The following is a 17056-nucleotide window of genomic DNA, read 5'->3' as shown; positions in this document are numbered from 1 at the left end:
CTGCCCAACATAGCACAATGAATACAGTATCTCTTGAGGGCACCAAATATAATCTGATCCAGCTAAGTAAGGGATATTGAACAGTGAGGCTGTGAGCAACCTCTAGTGTCTTATGATTGAGAATGTTTCAGAAGAATGTTTGGTGTATTGATTTCTTTAGCTTAGTAATTCACAACCTTGGCTGCAAATGGATTCATCAGGTGGGGGAACACTGTGGGGAATGTTAAAAAATACTGGTGCCTGGATCCCAGCCTCAGAGATGATTTAGTAACTTGGATCTCTGTATTAAAAAAACAAAACCAGAACCAAAACCACCCCAGGTAACCCTAATGTGTAGCCAATGACATTCTAACTTCTTCCAGATGTCCCTGTATCAACAGTCAGTCCACTCTATCCCTTCATTTTCATATAAGAACCTGAGGAGGTTAGCAAGGTCATGTAATTGCCCTGAGTTTTACTCAATGCCTGGAGTTGCGATTTGGGAATTGAGGTTCACTTTCTCCTGTAAGTTCTCCAGTGCTCTTGCAAGCAACCATCTGGTTTCAAATTCCTAGCATTTTTCTCCTCTCACTGTTAAATTGTTCCTTGGTGGCTGCTAACCGATATCCAAAGGCCTTCTCAGGGAGCTCATGGAAGCTGGTGACTAAAGGCAATAATCTGATAGGCTGTCTGATCACCGAAGCTGCTAGCTTTCCATCCAGAATACAGAAGGGTGTTGCACTGCCTTTCCTAGTACCCAGATATGACCAATTCAGAAGATTCCACATTTCTCTGAAGGTCTTTTGTCTACAGCCCATTCTCTGGAACCAACCTGGATATTAGCTAAAGTTCTTTTATGTGCAAACAACAAGAAAATCAATGATGCCAGTTAGCTTAAGGAAATCAGAATATACTGGAATGGATCCTGTGATAGTTCACAGGTCCAAATAAACAGTGAAAGAACCAAAACTCAGTAAATAGGAAATCCCTGATAACCTTCCCCTTAGAAAGCTACCATCAAAGCCATTCAGCTCTGATGACTCAGCCTGTGTCCCACCATGTTTCAGATTCCCACAATAAAGTCTTGTTGGACTCAGCTCAGCTTTAGGCCTTCCCCTGTCGGTCAACTATGTGAGGCAATGTCCTGAAGCACAGCCATGCCCGCGGCAGCAAGGGGGGAATACACCCCAACAGAGGTCTACTTCAATTACACATGTTTGTAAGCTTCTATTTTGCAGTTCATGAATGACAAAGGTAAGGGCAAAAAGGCATAAAAGACATTGCTTAATCAAACAATTTTAATCAGTAAAAGTGCAATTACATGAAGAGCCCCATATTATACATGTTTAAATTATTTTCCATCGTCTTTACTTGTAAGGTGTTGAAGGTGGGACCCACTCTTGAATCTTCTTTCTAGTGGTAGAATAAGGTACATATTGTTCTGGAGTGCCACTCACATTGAACTTATGGTTTGTCCAAATGAATTTACGAGCGGTAGGTGGTTTTGTTGTTGGAGGATCATCAGTCATAGAGTGAAGCCAACGATGCCTTAAAGAGGAAAAGAAAGACAGTTATGAAGAGGCAGGATGGTGTGGTGGCAGGTGCGCTAAGCGGGCAGCTCTGGGGCTATTCTGTGGCTTGAGCTCAAATCTCAGCTCCCTCACTTACTAGCTGCACTTCTATGCCTTAGCTTTTTCAACTGAGCATCCTGACTTCTGAAAGATGGCATAAGGATGAAATGAGATAATACACATAAAGCCCCTAGAAAAATTCTTGTGCACAGTAGGTACTCAAAAGATGTTAGCTATTGCTTTTATTGTTACTATATTTCATCGTATCTACGACACTATCAATTTTCAAATATACACCATTTTATATGTTATCTCTAAGAAAAACATGCTGCCAATTAACTTATGATACTATTGATTATAATATGTACCCTAATTTTAGAGGTAAAAATGTATTTCAGAATTGATGAAATACAGCACTGCTATTAGATGCTAGAGGTTGATCTGGAGTTTCGGTATGCTCAGGCTGCTCTGGCTGATGAAGCTCTAGTTTAAAACTGAGAGGCTCTTGTTGAAGAAGAGATCTCTGCAAGCACCTTAAATTCAAGCTTCAGATGAATACTACAGAACATACAATTTGTTATATTAAAAACATTAAATCACAGCCTAAAGTTCACAAGTATTTCAGTTTTTAAGTGTTTAACAATTTAAAGGAAGCTGGGTGCATGGAGTAGAAAGGAAAAAGACAGTGAAGCTGTCACTAAGGACAGAAAAAGGAGGGATCAAAGTCCAAGGGACAAATAGAAGAACTGAGCAGGAAGCAACACTGAGTTTATATGGGACAGGAAGCGGAAAGAGGATTCGTACCAGATTCCGCAAGGCTGGAAGCTCACAAGAAAGGATGATGTTATGGCAAAAGGGAATGAGGGGAGGGAACAGGCAGAGAAAGGCAGCTCCAAGAAAAAAAAAAAAAAAAAAAAAAGGGAGGGGGGATTTCCTAGCTATAGAGAAAAGGACAAGTAGAGGAGGTTTCAGTAAAATAAGACTACATTAATGAGAAAAGTTTATGACGCTACTTATGTTTAAGAATATCTGTTAGTAGTAATTGATAGATATAGCTAGGTATTGGCTAAAACCAAAAAGAGAGGAGATAAATTATTATTACTATTGCTATATTTGTGTCTGAAGACATTGTATCATGATCAGCTAACACAATAAAGAATGAAGACATCTGTACACACTGGGTTGGTGTCTCTCTCACATCCTGCAACAGAAACTGGGGATTAGGGAAAATGACGTGGACCAGTAAACTGCGACTATGAACATGAGCCCCAACTGAGATGCTGGCAGGCAATGAGACAGGCTCTACTAGCCACTCAAAGGAGGGATTAGTTGTCAAAACTAAGGCTGATACTTATCAAGGGGCTTTATGTAAGCTTAAGGCACAACAGAAATATTTAACTTTTACCTTGCTGAGGCAGCTTAAGGAACTAATTTATGTGAACAAAATAACAGAAAAATTTTATTTAAATAATTGCTGTCAAGACTCTTGAAGGTTAAAATGATATTTAAGAAAACAGAGTCCAAACCTGATATATGTCTATCCAGTTACTTAAATGAGGGACTGAAGATCTCAGGGAGACATAGAAAATGCTCAAGAAAACTAAAAAATATTTTTACCACAATACATAAAATCTGAAAATGTTTATCCAGCAAGGCTACAGGCAAGAATCAAGGAATGAGTGAGCAACAATTTATTCTCATGATGGCAGTATAAAGAGCTATAAGAAACAAGAAAATGTTTATAATCTGCTAGATTGATGTAACCTTTCTGTTGTTGTTGGTATGGTATTATTAAATAAAGGCTAAATAAATCATACCTTCTAGATTTCCACACCAAACAGTTTTTGCAAAGCAGATTTTCAGCTGGGTCATTAAATTTTTTTTTAGTATTTGTTTGTTCATGCATTCATCTTTTAGAGAAAGAGAGAGAGCACACAAGTGAGGGAGAGGGGGAGAGACAGAGAGAATCCTAAGCAGACTCTGTGCTGTCAGCACAGAGCCAGACACGAGGCTCCAACTCCTGAAACATGAGATCATGACCTGAGCCAAAATCAAGAGTCTGACACTCAACTGACTAAGCCACCCAGGCATTAAATAATGTTTTTTTTTTTAAATGGATATGAAAGACTAAAGAAAAACATGATTGTTTTTTGAGGTAAAAATGTTCATCATACTAAAACTAGTATTCTTTCCCACTTTAGTTTATGAAGCATATCCACACATACCATTCAGTTACTTACTTCATACTAATCTAAGTATCTCATATTTCAAAACTGAGTAAACAGAATTGAAATGACTTTCCCAAGGTCCCAAAGCACATATGCCACCAAGCTGAGGCTTGAACACAGCTTCTCAATGGTTGAAGAGAACCTTTTGGTCAAGAAACTTAAATTACAATCAAGAGATGAAATAGGGTTAGGATTATGATAGCATCTAAGTATCTGCCAAAATCCTGAGAGCTATCTGAATAACCCCAGGATGGGAATGATAAATCTAACATTTAAAAGACAAAAATAGTTCATCACAAGATAGCCAACTCAAACCTTGTTGGCTCAGTAACTGTTATTTCTAAATGCAAGCTGAATCAAAATCCCAACGGGGTTTGACAATTATATTTCTATGGATCAGCTGAAAGCCTACCCAAGAAAATTTTGAAAACACCTAACAATCAGGAAGATGGGCATTATCAGACATTAAAGGTTGCAAACATTAGAATGGTATAAAAACTGGTAAAAAAGAACAATACTATGGAATAAAATTCTCCAAACAGACTAAAGTATATATAAGGTAAGGCTGGCATTTCAAATTATTGGGGCAACTAAATATTTTTCAACAAATTATGCTAGAATAATGAATTTTGTTGAAAAGAAATCAAGTTAGATTTCCCTAGGCATACATCAAAATAGATTCCAGACAGATTAATAATGCTCAGATACAACATGAGTGAATATTTATATTCATAAAATATTGGTATCTATAGAATGTGAAGAACCATTTCTAAGATTAACATTAAAAGCAAAAAGGCATAAAGAAAAAGTGTTAATTCTACTACATAAAAACTGAAATGTCTATGTCAAACAAGATTAAAGGATAAAACAAATGGGGAAATATTTGTCATATACAGAAAAGTAGTTCACCTATCATTACAAATCAGAAAGAAAAAGTCAAATGTCCAAAGGAAAAATGGACGAAAGCCATTAAAGGATGAATCATAAAAGAAAAAAGTAAAAATGGCAAACACAAAAAGCTCAATCAAGGCAATGCAAAATAAAATCAGATATAGTTATATTTTTATTTGCTGAACTGGCAAAGATTTTAAAAAGTAATAATACCCAACACTGGTGAAATTATAGAGACTAACACTCACATACAACTGAATGTATATACACTAAGAATATAAATCGAGGGCAATTTGGCAAGAAGTACCGAACACTTTCAAAACATGTTCATTCATGGATGCAACAATGTGCCTTAAGGAAATGGAGACGTGAAGGTAAATGTTTAAGAACAAGGTCACTGACCACAGCTTTATTTATATTAGTGAAAAAAATGGAAAGAATAAAACCAAGAATGAAACGGAATACTTAAATAATTCATGACATAGGGGCGCCTGGGTGGCTCAGTCAGTTGAGCATCCAACTTCAGCTCAGGTCACGATCTCACAGTTCCTGAGTTCGAGTCCTGCATCGGGTTCTGTGCTGACAGCTCAGAGCCTGGAGCCTGCTTCGGATTCTGTATCCCCCTCTCTCTCAGCCCCACCCCTACTTGTGATCTGTCTCTCTCTCTCTGTCTTTCAAAAATGAATAAACATAAAAAAAAAATTTTTTTTAATAATTCATGACATATACATGACAGAAGACTAAAACATCATTAAAAATTGTATTACAGAGAATATTTTATGACTTTGAGAAAATGTTCACCATATGTTAAGTTTAAATGGCAGATTATTCACTTAATTTATTTAACAGTATTTACATAGCATTTATAAGTCATGGATACCATTCTAAATACTTTTGTTTTTTTTTAACGTTTTATTTATTTTTGAGACAGGGAGAGACAGAGCATGAACAGGGGAGGGTCAGAGAGAGGGAGACATAGAATCTGAAACAGGCTCCAGGTTCTGAGCTGTCAGCACAGAGCCTGACACGGGGCCCGAACTCACGGACCGTGAGATCATGACCTGAGCCAAAGTCGGCCGCTCAACCGACTGAGCCACCCAGGCGCCCCTCTAAATACTTAACAAATATTAACTCCTTTAATCCTTATAACAACTGTATTAGATATTATTATCCCAATTTAATAAATGAGGAAACTGGGGAATTATTAAAAACTTGCCCAAGGTAGTAGAGCTAGAATTTAAACCCAGGCTACCTCTTCAAAAGGCCTACTTAACATTAAAAACAAAAACAAAAGGATTTGTATGAATAGAAAAAGAGATCAGAAGAATATATATCAAAGTGTTGAGGTGCCTGGGTGGCTCAGTCGGTTAAGCTCCACCTCTTGATTTCAACTCAGGTCATGATCTCATGGTTCATGAGCTTGAACCTTGTGTCAGGCTCTCTGCTGACAATGTGGAGCCTGCTTGGGATTCTCTCTTTCCCTCTCTCTCTCTGCCCCTCCCCCACTCATGCTCACTCACTCTGTCTCTCAAAATAAATACTTTAAAAAATATGTCAAAATGTTAACAGTGATTTGTCTGTGTGAATGGTTTGTCTGCGTGATAGGATAATAGGTTATTTTTGTTTCCTTTGTTACTTTCTGAATTTCCTATAATGAAAATGTACTACTTTATAAGAAGAAATTAAGCTATTAAAAAGAAAAATCCTTCTTCTAATTCAGACCACTTAGAGGCAGTTTTAAAATCTTCCCCAAGTCATTTGTCTTTTATTTTGAGACCATAAATAGGTTCTGTCCATTTCTAATCTAACTCCATTTCATACCACTTAAGCCACCATTTCTTTTGTTAAAAAATCACTCAATCTAGGGGCACTTGGGTGGCTCGGTCGGTTAAACATCCAACTTCAGCTCAGGTCATGATCTCACGTTTCGTGGATTCAAGCTCCACATCCAGGTCTGTGATGACAGCTCAGAGCCTTGAGCCTGCTTCACATTCTGTGTCCCCTTCTCTCTCTCTGCTCCTTCCCACTCACACTTTGTCTCTCTCTCCCCCTCAAAAATAATAAACATTAAAAAAATTTTTTTTTAATCACTCAATCTAAAGTATTCCCAGATGTTTCAGTGGCAGACAGACTTTCTCTCAGTCAACCTTAATGGAATTTTTTTCTAAGCCAACTCCATCATGCAAAGTCATTCACTGAAATTACATGGAAAAAGTTCAAATAATGAACTTTTAATCTAGAAACCTCAAATTTTCTACATGAGACTATCTCTAGCATGTACTATATACACTGACAACCTTTGAACACAATAAAGATTTATTCTGGAAACTGAAATTAAAAGCAGTTCCTTCTGCCCCAAGACTAATAGGTAGTTTATTTCCTTATTTCCAGCTATGAAAATTGCCAACAACTCATCTTTGAAAAATGTTAGAATCACCAAATACCATAAAATACCTAGGAATAAATCAAACCAGGAAGGTGAAAAATCTATACACTGAAAACTACTGAAAGCTTATGAAAGAAATTGAATAAGACACAAAAAAATGGAAAAAAGATTCCATGCTCCTGGATAGGAAGAACAAATATTGTTAAAATGTTGATACTACCCAAAGCAATCTACATATTCAATGCAATCCCTATCAAAATAACACCAGCATTCTTCACAGAGCTAGAACAATCCTAAAATTTGTATGGAACCAGAAAAGACCCCAAATAGTCAAAGCAATCTTGAAAAACAAAACCAAAGCAGGAGGCATCACAATCCCGTAATTCAAGCTATACTACAAAGCTGTAATCATCAAGATGGTATAGAACTGGCACAAAAACAGACACTCAGATCACTGGAACAGAATAGAGAACTCAGAAATGGACCCACAAATGTATGGCCAACTAATCTTTGACAAAGCAGGAAAGAACATCCAATGGAAAAAGACAGTCTCTTCAGCAAGTGGTGCTGGGAAAACTGGACAGCAACATACAGAAAAATGAATCTGGACCACTTTCTTACACCATACACAAAAAGAAACTCAAAATGGATTAAAGACCTCAATGTAAGACAGGAAGCCATCAAAATCCTCGAGGAGAAAGCAGGCAAAAACCTCTTTGATCTTGGCCACAGCAACTTCTTACTCAACACGTCTCTGGAGGCAAGGGAAACAAAAGCAAAAATGAACTACTGGGACATCATCAAAATAAAAATCTTCTGCACAGTGAAGGAAACAATCAGCAAAACTAAAAGGCAACCGACGGAATGGGAGAAGATAGTTGCAAATGACATATCAGATAAAGGCTTAGTATCTAAAATCTATAAAGAACTTATCCAACTCAACACCCAAAAAACAAATAATCCAGTGAAGAAATGGGCAAAAGACATGAATAGACACTTCTCCAAAGACATCCAGATGGCCAACCAACACATGAAAAAATGCTCCACGTCACTCATCACCAGGGAAATACAAATCAAAAACACAATGAGATACCACCTCACCCCTGTCAGAATGGCTAACATTAACAACTCAGGCAATGACAGATGTTGGCGAGGATGCGGAGAAAGATCTCTTTTGCATTGTTGGTGGGAATGCAAACTGGTGCAGCCACTCTGGAAAACAGTACAGAGGTTCTCAAACAATTAAAAATAGAACTACCCTATGACCCAGCAATTGCACTACTAGGTATTTATCCAAGGGACACAGGTATGCTGTTTCGAAGGGACACATGCACCCCAGTGTTTATAGCAGCACTGCAAACAATAGCCAAAGTATGGGAAGAGCCCACATGTCCATCGATGGATGAATGGATAAAGAAGATGTGGTACACACACACACACACACACACACACACACACACACACAATGGAGTATTATTCGGCAATCAAAAAGAATGAAATCTTGCCATTTGCAACTAACTATGTGGATGGAACTAGAGGGTATTACGCTAAGCAAAATTAGAGAAAGACAAATATCATATGACTTCACTCATATGAGGACTTTAAGATACAAAACAGATGAACATAAGGGAAGGGAGGCAAAAATAATATAAAAACAGTGAGGGGTACAAAACATAAGACAGTCTTAAATACTGAGAACAGAGGGTTATTGGAGGGGTTGTGGGAGGGGGATGGGCTAAATGGGTAAGTGGCATTAAGGAATCTATTCCTGAAATCATTGTTGCACTATATGATAACTTGGATGTAAATTAAAAAAAATAAATTAAATTTTAAAAAAAGTGAGAATTGACCTTAAATGAAGCACTGAATAGTAAGTGAAATGTATTCAACAAAAGCTGAACTTTAAAAATCAAAATCTTGTCTTCTGCATATAATTAATACACTTTAACAGAGAAATGTTATAGAGTAACATTCTGTAACACAGGAAAATCTACCTAAGCAGGCAGTCTGCAGTTCTTAGAGCACAGTGGCTTAATATTCTGATTTTCTGAAGCAGAAAATAAAACACTAGGAAGGATCTGTTTTGAAAAGAATCTCGCAGCACAGTGTACTGAATAACACTCATTTCGGTTCAGGTCAAGTAGTATTTTACACAACACCCCTGACCCGAAAGAGGCTGGATTAAGCAGATGCACCCAAAGGAAGACATCCTCTGCTGCTGATAGCTGGCAACTTATTCAGGGGAATATTTTTAAAAGACTATAACAAAACAAATGGTTCAGTGGGAAAAGGTATTAGAAAGGACAGGTTGGGGCACCTGGGTGGCTCAGTTGGTTAAGTGTCTGTCTCTTGATTTTTGGCTCAGATCATGATCTCATGGTTTGTGAGTTCGAGCCCTGCATCAGGCTCCACACTTACAGTGCAACAGCCTGCTTGGGATTCTCTCTCCCTTTATCTCTGCCTCTCCCCTAATCACCTGCAGGCTCATGCAAAGACAGGTTAAAGTCAGAATAGAATTCATATGTGTAAATCTACCTTCAAATTCAAATACAAGTTGTAAAAGAAGTGACAGACATAGCATTTCTGGATCAACTAGAAGAAGCAAAGACAATTACTGTATTCAAATTACAAAATTAGGGGCGTCCGGGTGGCTCAGCTGGTTAAATGTCCAACCCTTGATCGCAGCTCAGGTCTTGATAACAGGGTCATGAGTTCAAGCCCTGCATTGGGCTCTTCGTTGGGTGTCAAGTGTACTTTAAGAAAAAACAAAACAAAAAACAAAGGTTGCTTCAAGTAAGACAGTATATCTACATTCATTCGACAATTTTTTTTTAATTTTTGAAATGTTTTTACTTATTTTTGGGAGACAGAGAGAGACAAAGACAGAGTGCCGGCAGGGGAGGAGCAGAGAAAGAGGGAGACACAGAATTTCAACCAGGCTCCAGCGTCTGAGATGTCAGCACAGAGCCTGACGCGGGGCTTGAACCCACAAACTGTGAGATCATGACCTGAGCCAAAGTCGAACACTTAACCGAATGAGCCAGCCAGGCACCCCTCATCCAACAAATATTTATTGAGCATCCACTATGTGTTAAACACCATTTTAGGCATTAGCGACACAGCAGTGAACAAAGTTGCTATGATCAAGAAGCATGGTAGTTGGGGAAACAATAAATTAAATACTCTATAACAAAACACCAGGCAGAGATAAGTGCTACCAAGGAAAACACTAGAGCAGGGGAAGAGGACACAGTGTGAAAGGAAAGGGCTCTTCTGGATAGGGTAGACTGAGGAGCCACCAGAGGACACACTTGTATAAGGTAAAGGTGTGACCCATGTTGCATCTGGGAAAACAGCTGGTACAGAGCGACTGAGGTGGGCACACTCACCATTCAAGGGCAAGTGAGGACAGAGTGGCTACATCAAGAGTTGGCGGGACAGTGAACAGGACAGTGTATGCAGAGCCTGGCAGGGCCAACAGCACACAAGGCCTCGTAAGGAGTTGGGGTTTTCACTGTCATCATGACGGGAAACTAATGTAGAGTTCTGAGCAGAGATTTGTAAAATAACCATTCCAATCACTGAGTATGTGGAGAATACTAGTGCGCTGCAAGAATGTAATCAGACCAGTTGGAAGGTTGTGGTAGAAGTTTCCAGCAAGAGTTAACTGTGGTTTGGACCAGGGTAATAATGACAGAAGTAGTGATCAGATGTGGGACATATTCGGAAAGTAATCACATGGAACCTGCTGATTGACTGGATATTAGAGAAAAAAGACCTGTGAGGATGACCCTTAAGTTTCTAGCGTGATTAAACATGAGTCATTTAAGGGCTTAAGAACATTTTGCTTGATAGGTCTGTTCATCTATCTACTTTGGGCATTTGAAGATATTGAAAAAATATATATCCTACATTTATAATTGTGACCTAAAATGTTGAAAGGAATGTAATTAACTAAACTGGGAAAAGGAGAGAATTGTTTAGGAGATTTTAATCCTTTCCATTTGAGTTTATTAAACAAGAGAAAATAATTGTTCTTTATTTTTATGCAAAAATGTTCAATTTACTAATCTTGTTATCCTATTTATAAATTGGACCTCAAGGCTGAAGAACAAGTAGGTTTTAAAAATTGCAGCTGTAACTCTTAATTACAGAGAACAATCGGATGGTTACCAGAGGGGAGTTGGTCGGGGGATGTGCTGAACAGGTGATGAGGATTAAGGAGTGCATTTGTGATGAGCACAGGCTGGTGTAGGGAGGAGCTGAATCACTATACTGTACCCCTGAAACTAACAGTTCACCGTATGCTAACTATACTGGAACTAAAATAAAAAATGGTAATAGATTGCTGCTGTAATAAACAATATATTCATTTTAAATCCAAATTTCCATTAATCTTTATACATCAAAAGCCCCTTAGATGCTAAAAATCTCAAACTGACAAGCAGAATATTTAGTGAAATGGGGAAAATGTTTGTGATTTATTAAGTGAGAAAAGGAGGCCAGCAAACAAAATACTGTTACACACACATATCTATATATAGTTATTTATAATCACAAACCTTCTTCTAAAGAGGGTATGATCAACAAATCGTAATCTGTTCTCCACACTGTGATCCATTTGAAATATTCCTTCTCTTTGGGGCGCCTGGGTGGCGCAGTCGGTTAAGCGTCCGACTTCAGCCAGGTCACGATCTCGCGGTCCGTGAGTTCGAGCCCCGCGTCAGGCTCTGAGCTGATGGCTCGGAGCCTGGAGCCTGTTTCCGACTCTGTGTCTCCCTCTCTCTCTGCCCCTCCCCCGTTCATGCTCTGTCTCTGTCTGTCCCAAAAATAAATAAAAAACGTTGAAAAAAAAAAAAAATTTAAAAAAAAAAAAAAAAAGAAATATTCCTTCTCTTTAAATGCAGATCCTCAGGGGTGCCTGGGTGGCTCAGTGAGTTAAACGTCTGACTTCAGCTCAGGTCATGATCTCATGGCTCATGGGTTCGAGCCCCGTGTTGAGCTCTGTGCTGACAGCTCAGAGCCTGGAGCCTGCTTTCGATTCTGTGTCTCCCTCTCTCTCTGCCCCTCCCCCATTCATGCTCTGTATCTCTCTCTGTCAAAAATAAATAAACATTAAAAAAAAAAAAAGAAAATGAAAAAAAAGAAATGTTAACAGTGTTTATTTCTAGGCCAAGGAGTTTATTTTTATTTCCACTTCATGTATCTCTGGGTTTTCCAAATTTTCTATAACAATTACACATTTTTATAATTAGAAAAAAATTAACAGTAACTGTACTGATTGTTTAATAACCTGGAAATTTGCTTATAATATTAAGAGAAAAAAACTGAATATGATTATGGACACAACAATGACATAAAAAATTATTTAAAAGGACTAAAGGAAATATGCCAAATGTCAACAGTTGTCTCTCAGGGGTTATGTAGATTATCCCTGGCCCCTGCCAGATTCTTTAAACTTTTCTGGTCTCTCACATTGTTAAGAACAGATTCCATTTAGACTCAATGAACTTCATACTGCCAAATCAAATGGATGCTTCTCTGTCCTTACTTATCTCAAGCAATCTCTCAGCATCAATCAATTCAGCTAGCCTTCTCATCTTTGTTCAAACACTATTCTCTCTTGCCTTCCCTCTTACCTTGCTAGGTACTTCTCATTTTTCTTTGCCAGCTCAACCTCTGTCCTAAACTCCAGATTTATATACCAGCTGGTCACCTGACACATCTATTCTCTTGGATTTCTGATAGGTATCTCAAATTTACTATATCCAAAGAGAATCTGACCGTAATCCTCCACTCCCCATCCTACTCTTCTCCCAGTCTTCCCATCCCAGTGAATGGTGACACCATCCAACCTCTCAAACCTAAACCTATGAAGCAACTTTGATTCCTATCATGCTCAGTCTCCCTAACTTGCACCCTATTTTTCTACAAAGGCATCTAGAACATCATATGCTAACTGAAAAAAAGCTGACCACAAGGAAAAGGGATCCTCACAAGAGTAAAAACATGTGTTACTTACACTATGGCTATGGAAAAATCTTCAAGGCAAAAATAATTTTCTGTTAAAAATAGGAAATTTTCAACATACGCTATTATTTGGAAAATAGTATATTTATTTTATTACTTCAGTAATTTAACCATTAATCTTAATAAGAAAAATCAATATACAAGGAGAGACTGGCTGTACTACATTGAGGGAGAAAAGATGTTACTTAGAAATGAACAGAAGGTGCCACCAAGTGGGGAAAAAAGTATATACATAGTAGAGAAAAATCTAGGTAAGCCATATTTGTTTAACTTGATTTAAAGGATTTCAGGGTTCCAACACTTCAAAAAACTCTTGATAGAAGTAGAAACAGTAATTTTATACTATTATGGATAAAAGAGCCCAAATTTTCCACCATTTTACTCTCAACATTTTCCTTTGTCAAATTTTATATAGATACTAACTACTTACTTGGTTTATCTGTCACTAATTCTTTTGTTTTTATTTTTTTTTTAACGTTTATTTATTATTGAGAGACAGAGAGACACAGAGCATGAGCAGGGGAGGGGTACAGAGAGGGGGAGACACAGAATCTAAAATAGGCTCCAGGTTCTGAGCTGTCAGCACAGAGCCCGATGTGGGGCTCAAACTCATAAACTGTGAGATCATGACCTGAGCAGAAGTCAGTCACCCAACCAACTGAGCCACCCAGGCACCCCAATCTGTCACTAATTCTATGCAAAAGCTAACAAGCATAAAAATGAAAATAAAGGGGGCACCTGGTGCTCAGTCAGTTGAGTGTTCCACACTTGATTTCAGCTCAGGTCACGATCCCAGGGTCATGGGATCAAGCCCCATGGCTCCGTGCTGAGTGTGGAAGCTGCTTAAGATTTTCTCTGTCTCAAAATAGGAAGGAAGGAAGGAAATGAAGGAAGGATGGAAGGGAGGAAGGAAGAAGGAAGGAAATAAAGACTTTGGTGCATTACTGTATAGCTGGTGGTTATAGAGATAAAATTAAGGATAATCAAAATGGTGTAAGAGTATAATGGCATAAAAGACTATTTGTGATCTACTGAAATACTTTGAGTATTCTGTTCAGTCAGGTTAAGCTCATATAAACTCCTGAAAAAGAAATTAAAATCTCACTGCTGATTCTATAAGAGAATAGAACTTACATAAGAAAATAAACGTATTATAAGGGGCACCGGGTGGCTCAATTGGTTGAGCATCCAACTTCAGCTCAGGTCATGATGTCACGGTTCGTGGGTTCAAGCCCTGCATTGGGCTCTGTGCTGACAGCTCAGAGCCGGGAGCCTGCTTCAAATTCTGTGTCTCCCTCTCTCTCTGCCCCTCCCCTGCTCATGCTCTTCTGTCTCTCTCTTTCTCAAAAATGAATAAACATTAAAAAAGATTTTTTTAAGAAAATAAAAGTACTGTAACAAAGAAAAATAAGACACTCAGTTATAGTACAGTCTACCAGCTAGCATTCATTAAATGACTATAAACTCCAAGATAGCAAGGACCATCTATTTTGTTTACCACTGCGAATGTGTAAATCTATCAGTGCATGATACATACTGGGATGCTTAACATTTGTTGAATAAGTGATTTGTAAGCTGAGTACTGTGCTAGGTTCTAGGCATTCAGTTTTTTATTTTCAAGGTACATGGAGCTCCACTTCCCATCCCAGACATTCACATCAGCACATACACCTTTTGTTTATCTACTGGTAGACCCAACAGCCTCACTAGCTGCTGACAGTCAAAGAAATGAAAGCCTTGCGATGAGATAAAGTGAACTCTTTTTCCCACAAGATTTCTAATGTTCCCACCAGATTAGGGAACAGTATGTGAACCACAGAAGTTTATTGAAGAAATTCCCTGTTTCTAGGATAAACACTTGACACTTCAGAAGGGAATCCTTCTCTAGTTGAGATTATGCAGCTACCCTACAGATTCATATACTATCACGGGCCATCTCCAGCACCAGATGTCTCAAAAAGAGGACAGAACTACAGTTCACCCCATAGGCAACATCAGGTGTTCCTCTCATTGGGAGACTTTGCGATAGTTCGTGCAGGTGACAGCTGCTCACCCTGCTGTTCAGTACCCATTTTCTTGGACTCCCTAGGCTCAAGTGAGAGGAGAGCCACATCAGGTACAGGAACTGCCCTGACTTAAAGGCTTCATGCTCTACAAAAACTAACACCTCTAATAACAACTCCACAGGCGCAGCTTCAGGATTCCCATTCTCACAAGGGACATCCCAGATCTAAGAGCAGCAATACACAAGGAAGCTCAAACAGCTAACTCACCAGGCATTTATAATTGCTCTCATCCAGATGCAATGTACCAATCAAGGATCAATTTTGTCTAGCAGTATATAGTAGTCCCCCTCCTTGTTTGCAGGGGTGAAGTTCTAAGATCCCCAGTGCATGCCTGAAACTGTGGATAGTACCAACCCTTATAAATACTATGCTTTTTCCTACATTTACACACCTGGGATAAAGATTAATTTATAAATTAGTCACAGTAAGAGACTAACAACAATAACTAATAGTAAAATAGAACAACTGTAATATAGTAAGTTATGTGAATATAGTTCCCTCCTCTCAAAATATCTTTGTACCATTCTCACCCTTCCTCTTGTGATGTGAGATGATGAAACACTTTTCTGATGAGAGGAAGTGCAGTAAATGACGCAGGCATTGTGACACAGTGTTAGGCTACTACTGACCTTCTGACCATACATCAGGAGATCACCTGCTTCTAAACCATGGGTGACAAGGGGTGACTGAAACCATGGAAAGCAAAACCGTGGATAAGAGGGGACTCCTGTAGTTGCTACAATCAAATCTGGTTTCCAGGGAAACAAAGCTAGGCATTTAACTGAAGATCAGATTCACTGAACCCTTTTACCTACAATTCACTAAGTTCCATTGTATACTACACTAGGTAAAATGACAATGAAGTCCTATCTCCATCACCAACCTCTATCCTGACCTAAAGACTAGTGTTTAACTGTCTACCCACCATTCCCACTTGGTTTTCTAACAGGCATCTCCTACTTAACATAGACAAAGTAGAATTCTTCATTACCTCTTCCAGTTCTGCTTCCCCCACCCTACCCGATCTTCCTCACCTCAGTTACCACCAGTAGTTCAGGCCAAAAATCTTGAAGTCATCCGTGACTTTTTTCTCTCAAAATTCACTCCATCAGCAAATCCTCCATTTTACTTCAAAATATATCCCTGTGGTAGGCAGTCTCTAGGATGGCCTCCGTGACCACAGCCTCTGGGTATACATACCCTTGTGTAATCCTCTACGGATAACAGAAAATATATATACTGGTCTCTGTACCCAACTCCTGGCACAAAGCTCCTGAGACTTTTGTAACTTCCTAATGATAACACTAGGAGCATCTATTGTTTTAATATTTGTCTTTTTTTTTTTTTTTTTTAAGATTTTATTTTTTTGGCACTTGGGTGGCTCAGTTGGTTAAGTGTCTGACTTCGGTTCAGGTCATGACCTCTCTGTTTGTGAGTTCGAGCCCTGCATCAGGCTCTCTGCTGTCAGCATAGGGCCCACTTTGGACGCTTTGTCTCCCTCTCTCTGCCCCTGCCCCTCTGCCTTGCACATGCTCTCTCTCTCAAACATAAATATTAAAAAAATATTTTTTTAAGGTTTTATTTTTTAAGTAATCTCCACATCTAACATGGGGCTGGAACCCACGACCCTGAAATCAAGAATCACACATTCCACCGACTGAGCCAGCCAGGCACCCCTTAATATCTGTCTTTGATCTGACCCTGACACAGGGCTCCCAACACTCTCATAAATTCCTGAGTAATAAGAGCAGTAGGAGCATCTCTTGTTCTAATGAGGTGACTCTAGATAGGCTTCAAGATGGTCCTGGATGAGGGTAGTCACCAGGAAGACCAAGCCATGATCAAAAGCTTGGAATTTCCAGCTTCACCCCCTAACCTCCTGACCAATCTATAGCTGGCTGCTCA

General features: G+C 38.8%; 1 protein-coding gene across 1 annotated transcript in view; it reads right to left on the bottom strand.

Annotated features, from left to right (window-relative positions):
* Window positions 1-1259: 1259 nt before the first annotated feature.
* Window positions 1260-17056, bottom strand: part of NDUFA12 (NADH:ubiquinone oxidoreductase subunit A12) — a 29630-nt gene continuing 13833 nt past the window's right edge. Inside the window, exon 4 of the mRNA XM_058741768.1 lies at window positions 1260-1527. Coding sequence (XP_058597751.1) covers window positions 1347-1527 — 181 coding nt within the window. The 3' untranslated portion in view covers window positions 1260-1346. The remainder of the gene's footprint in view (window positions 1528-17056) is intronic.

Source organism: Neofelis nebulosa, chromosome 8 (genome assembly GCF_028018385.1).
Source record: "Neofelis nebulosa isolate mNeoNeb1 chromosome 8, mNeoNeb1.pri, whole genome shotgun sequence".
Classification (NCBI taxonomy): domain Eukaryota; kingdom Metazoa; phylum Chordata; class Mammalia; order Carnivora; family Felidae; genus Neofelis; species Neofelis nebulosa.
Note: the sequence above shows the minus strand (reverse complement) of the source record. Positions and strands in the feature narration are given on the sequence as shown.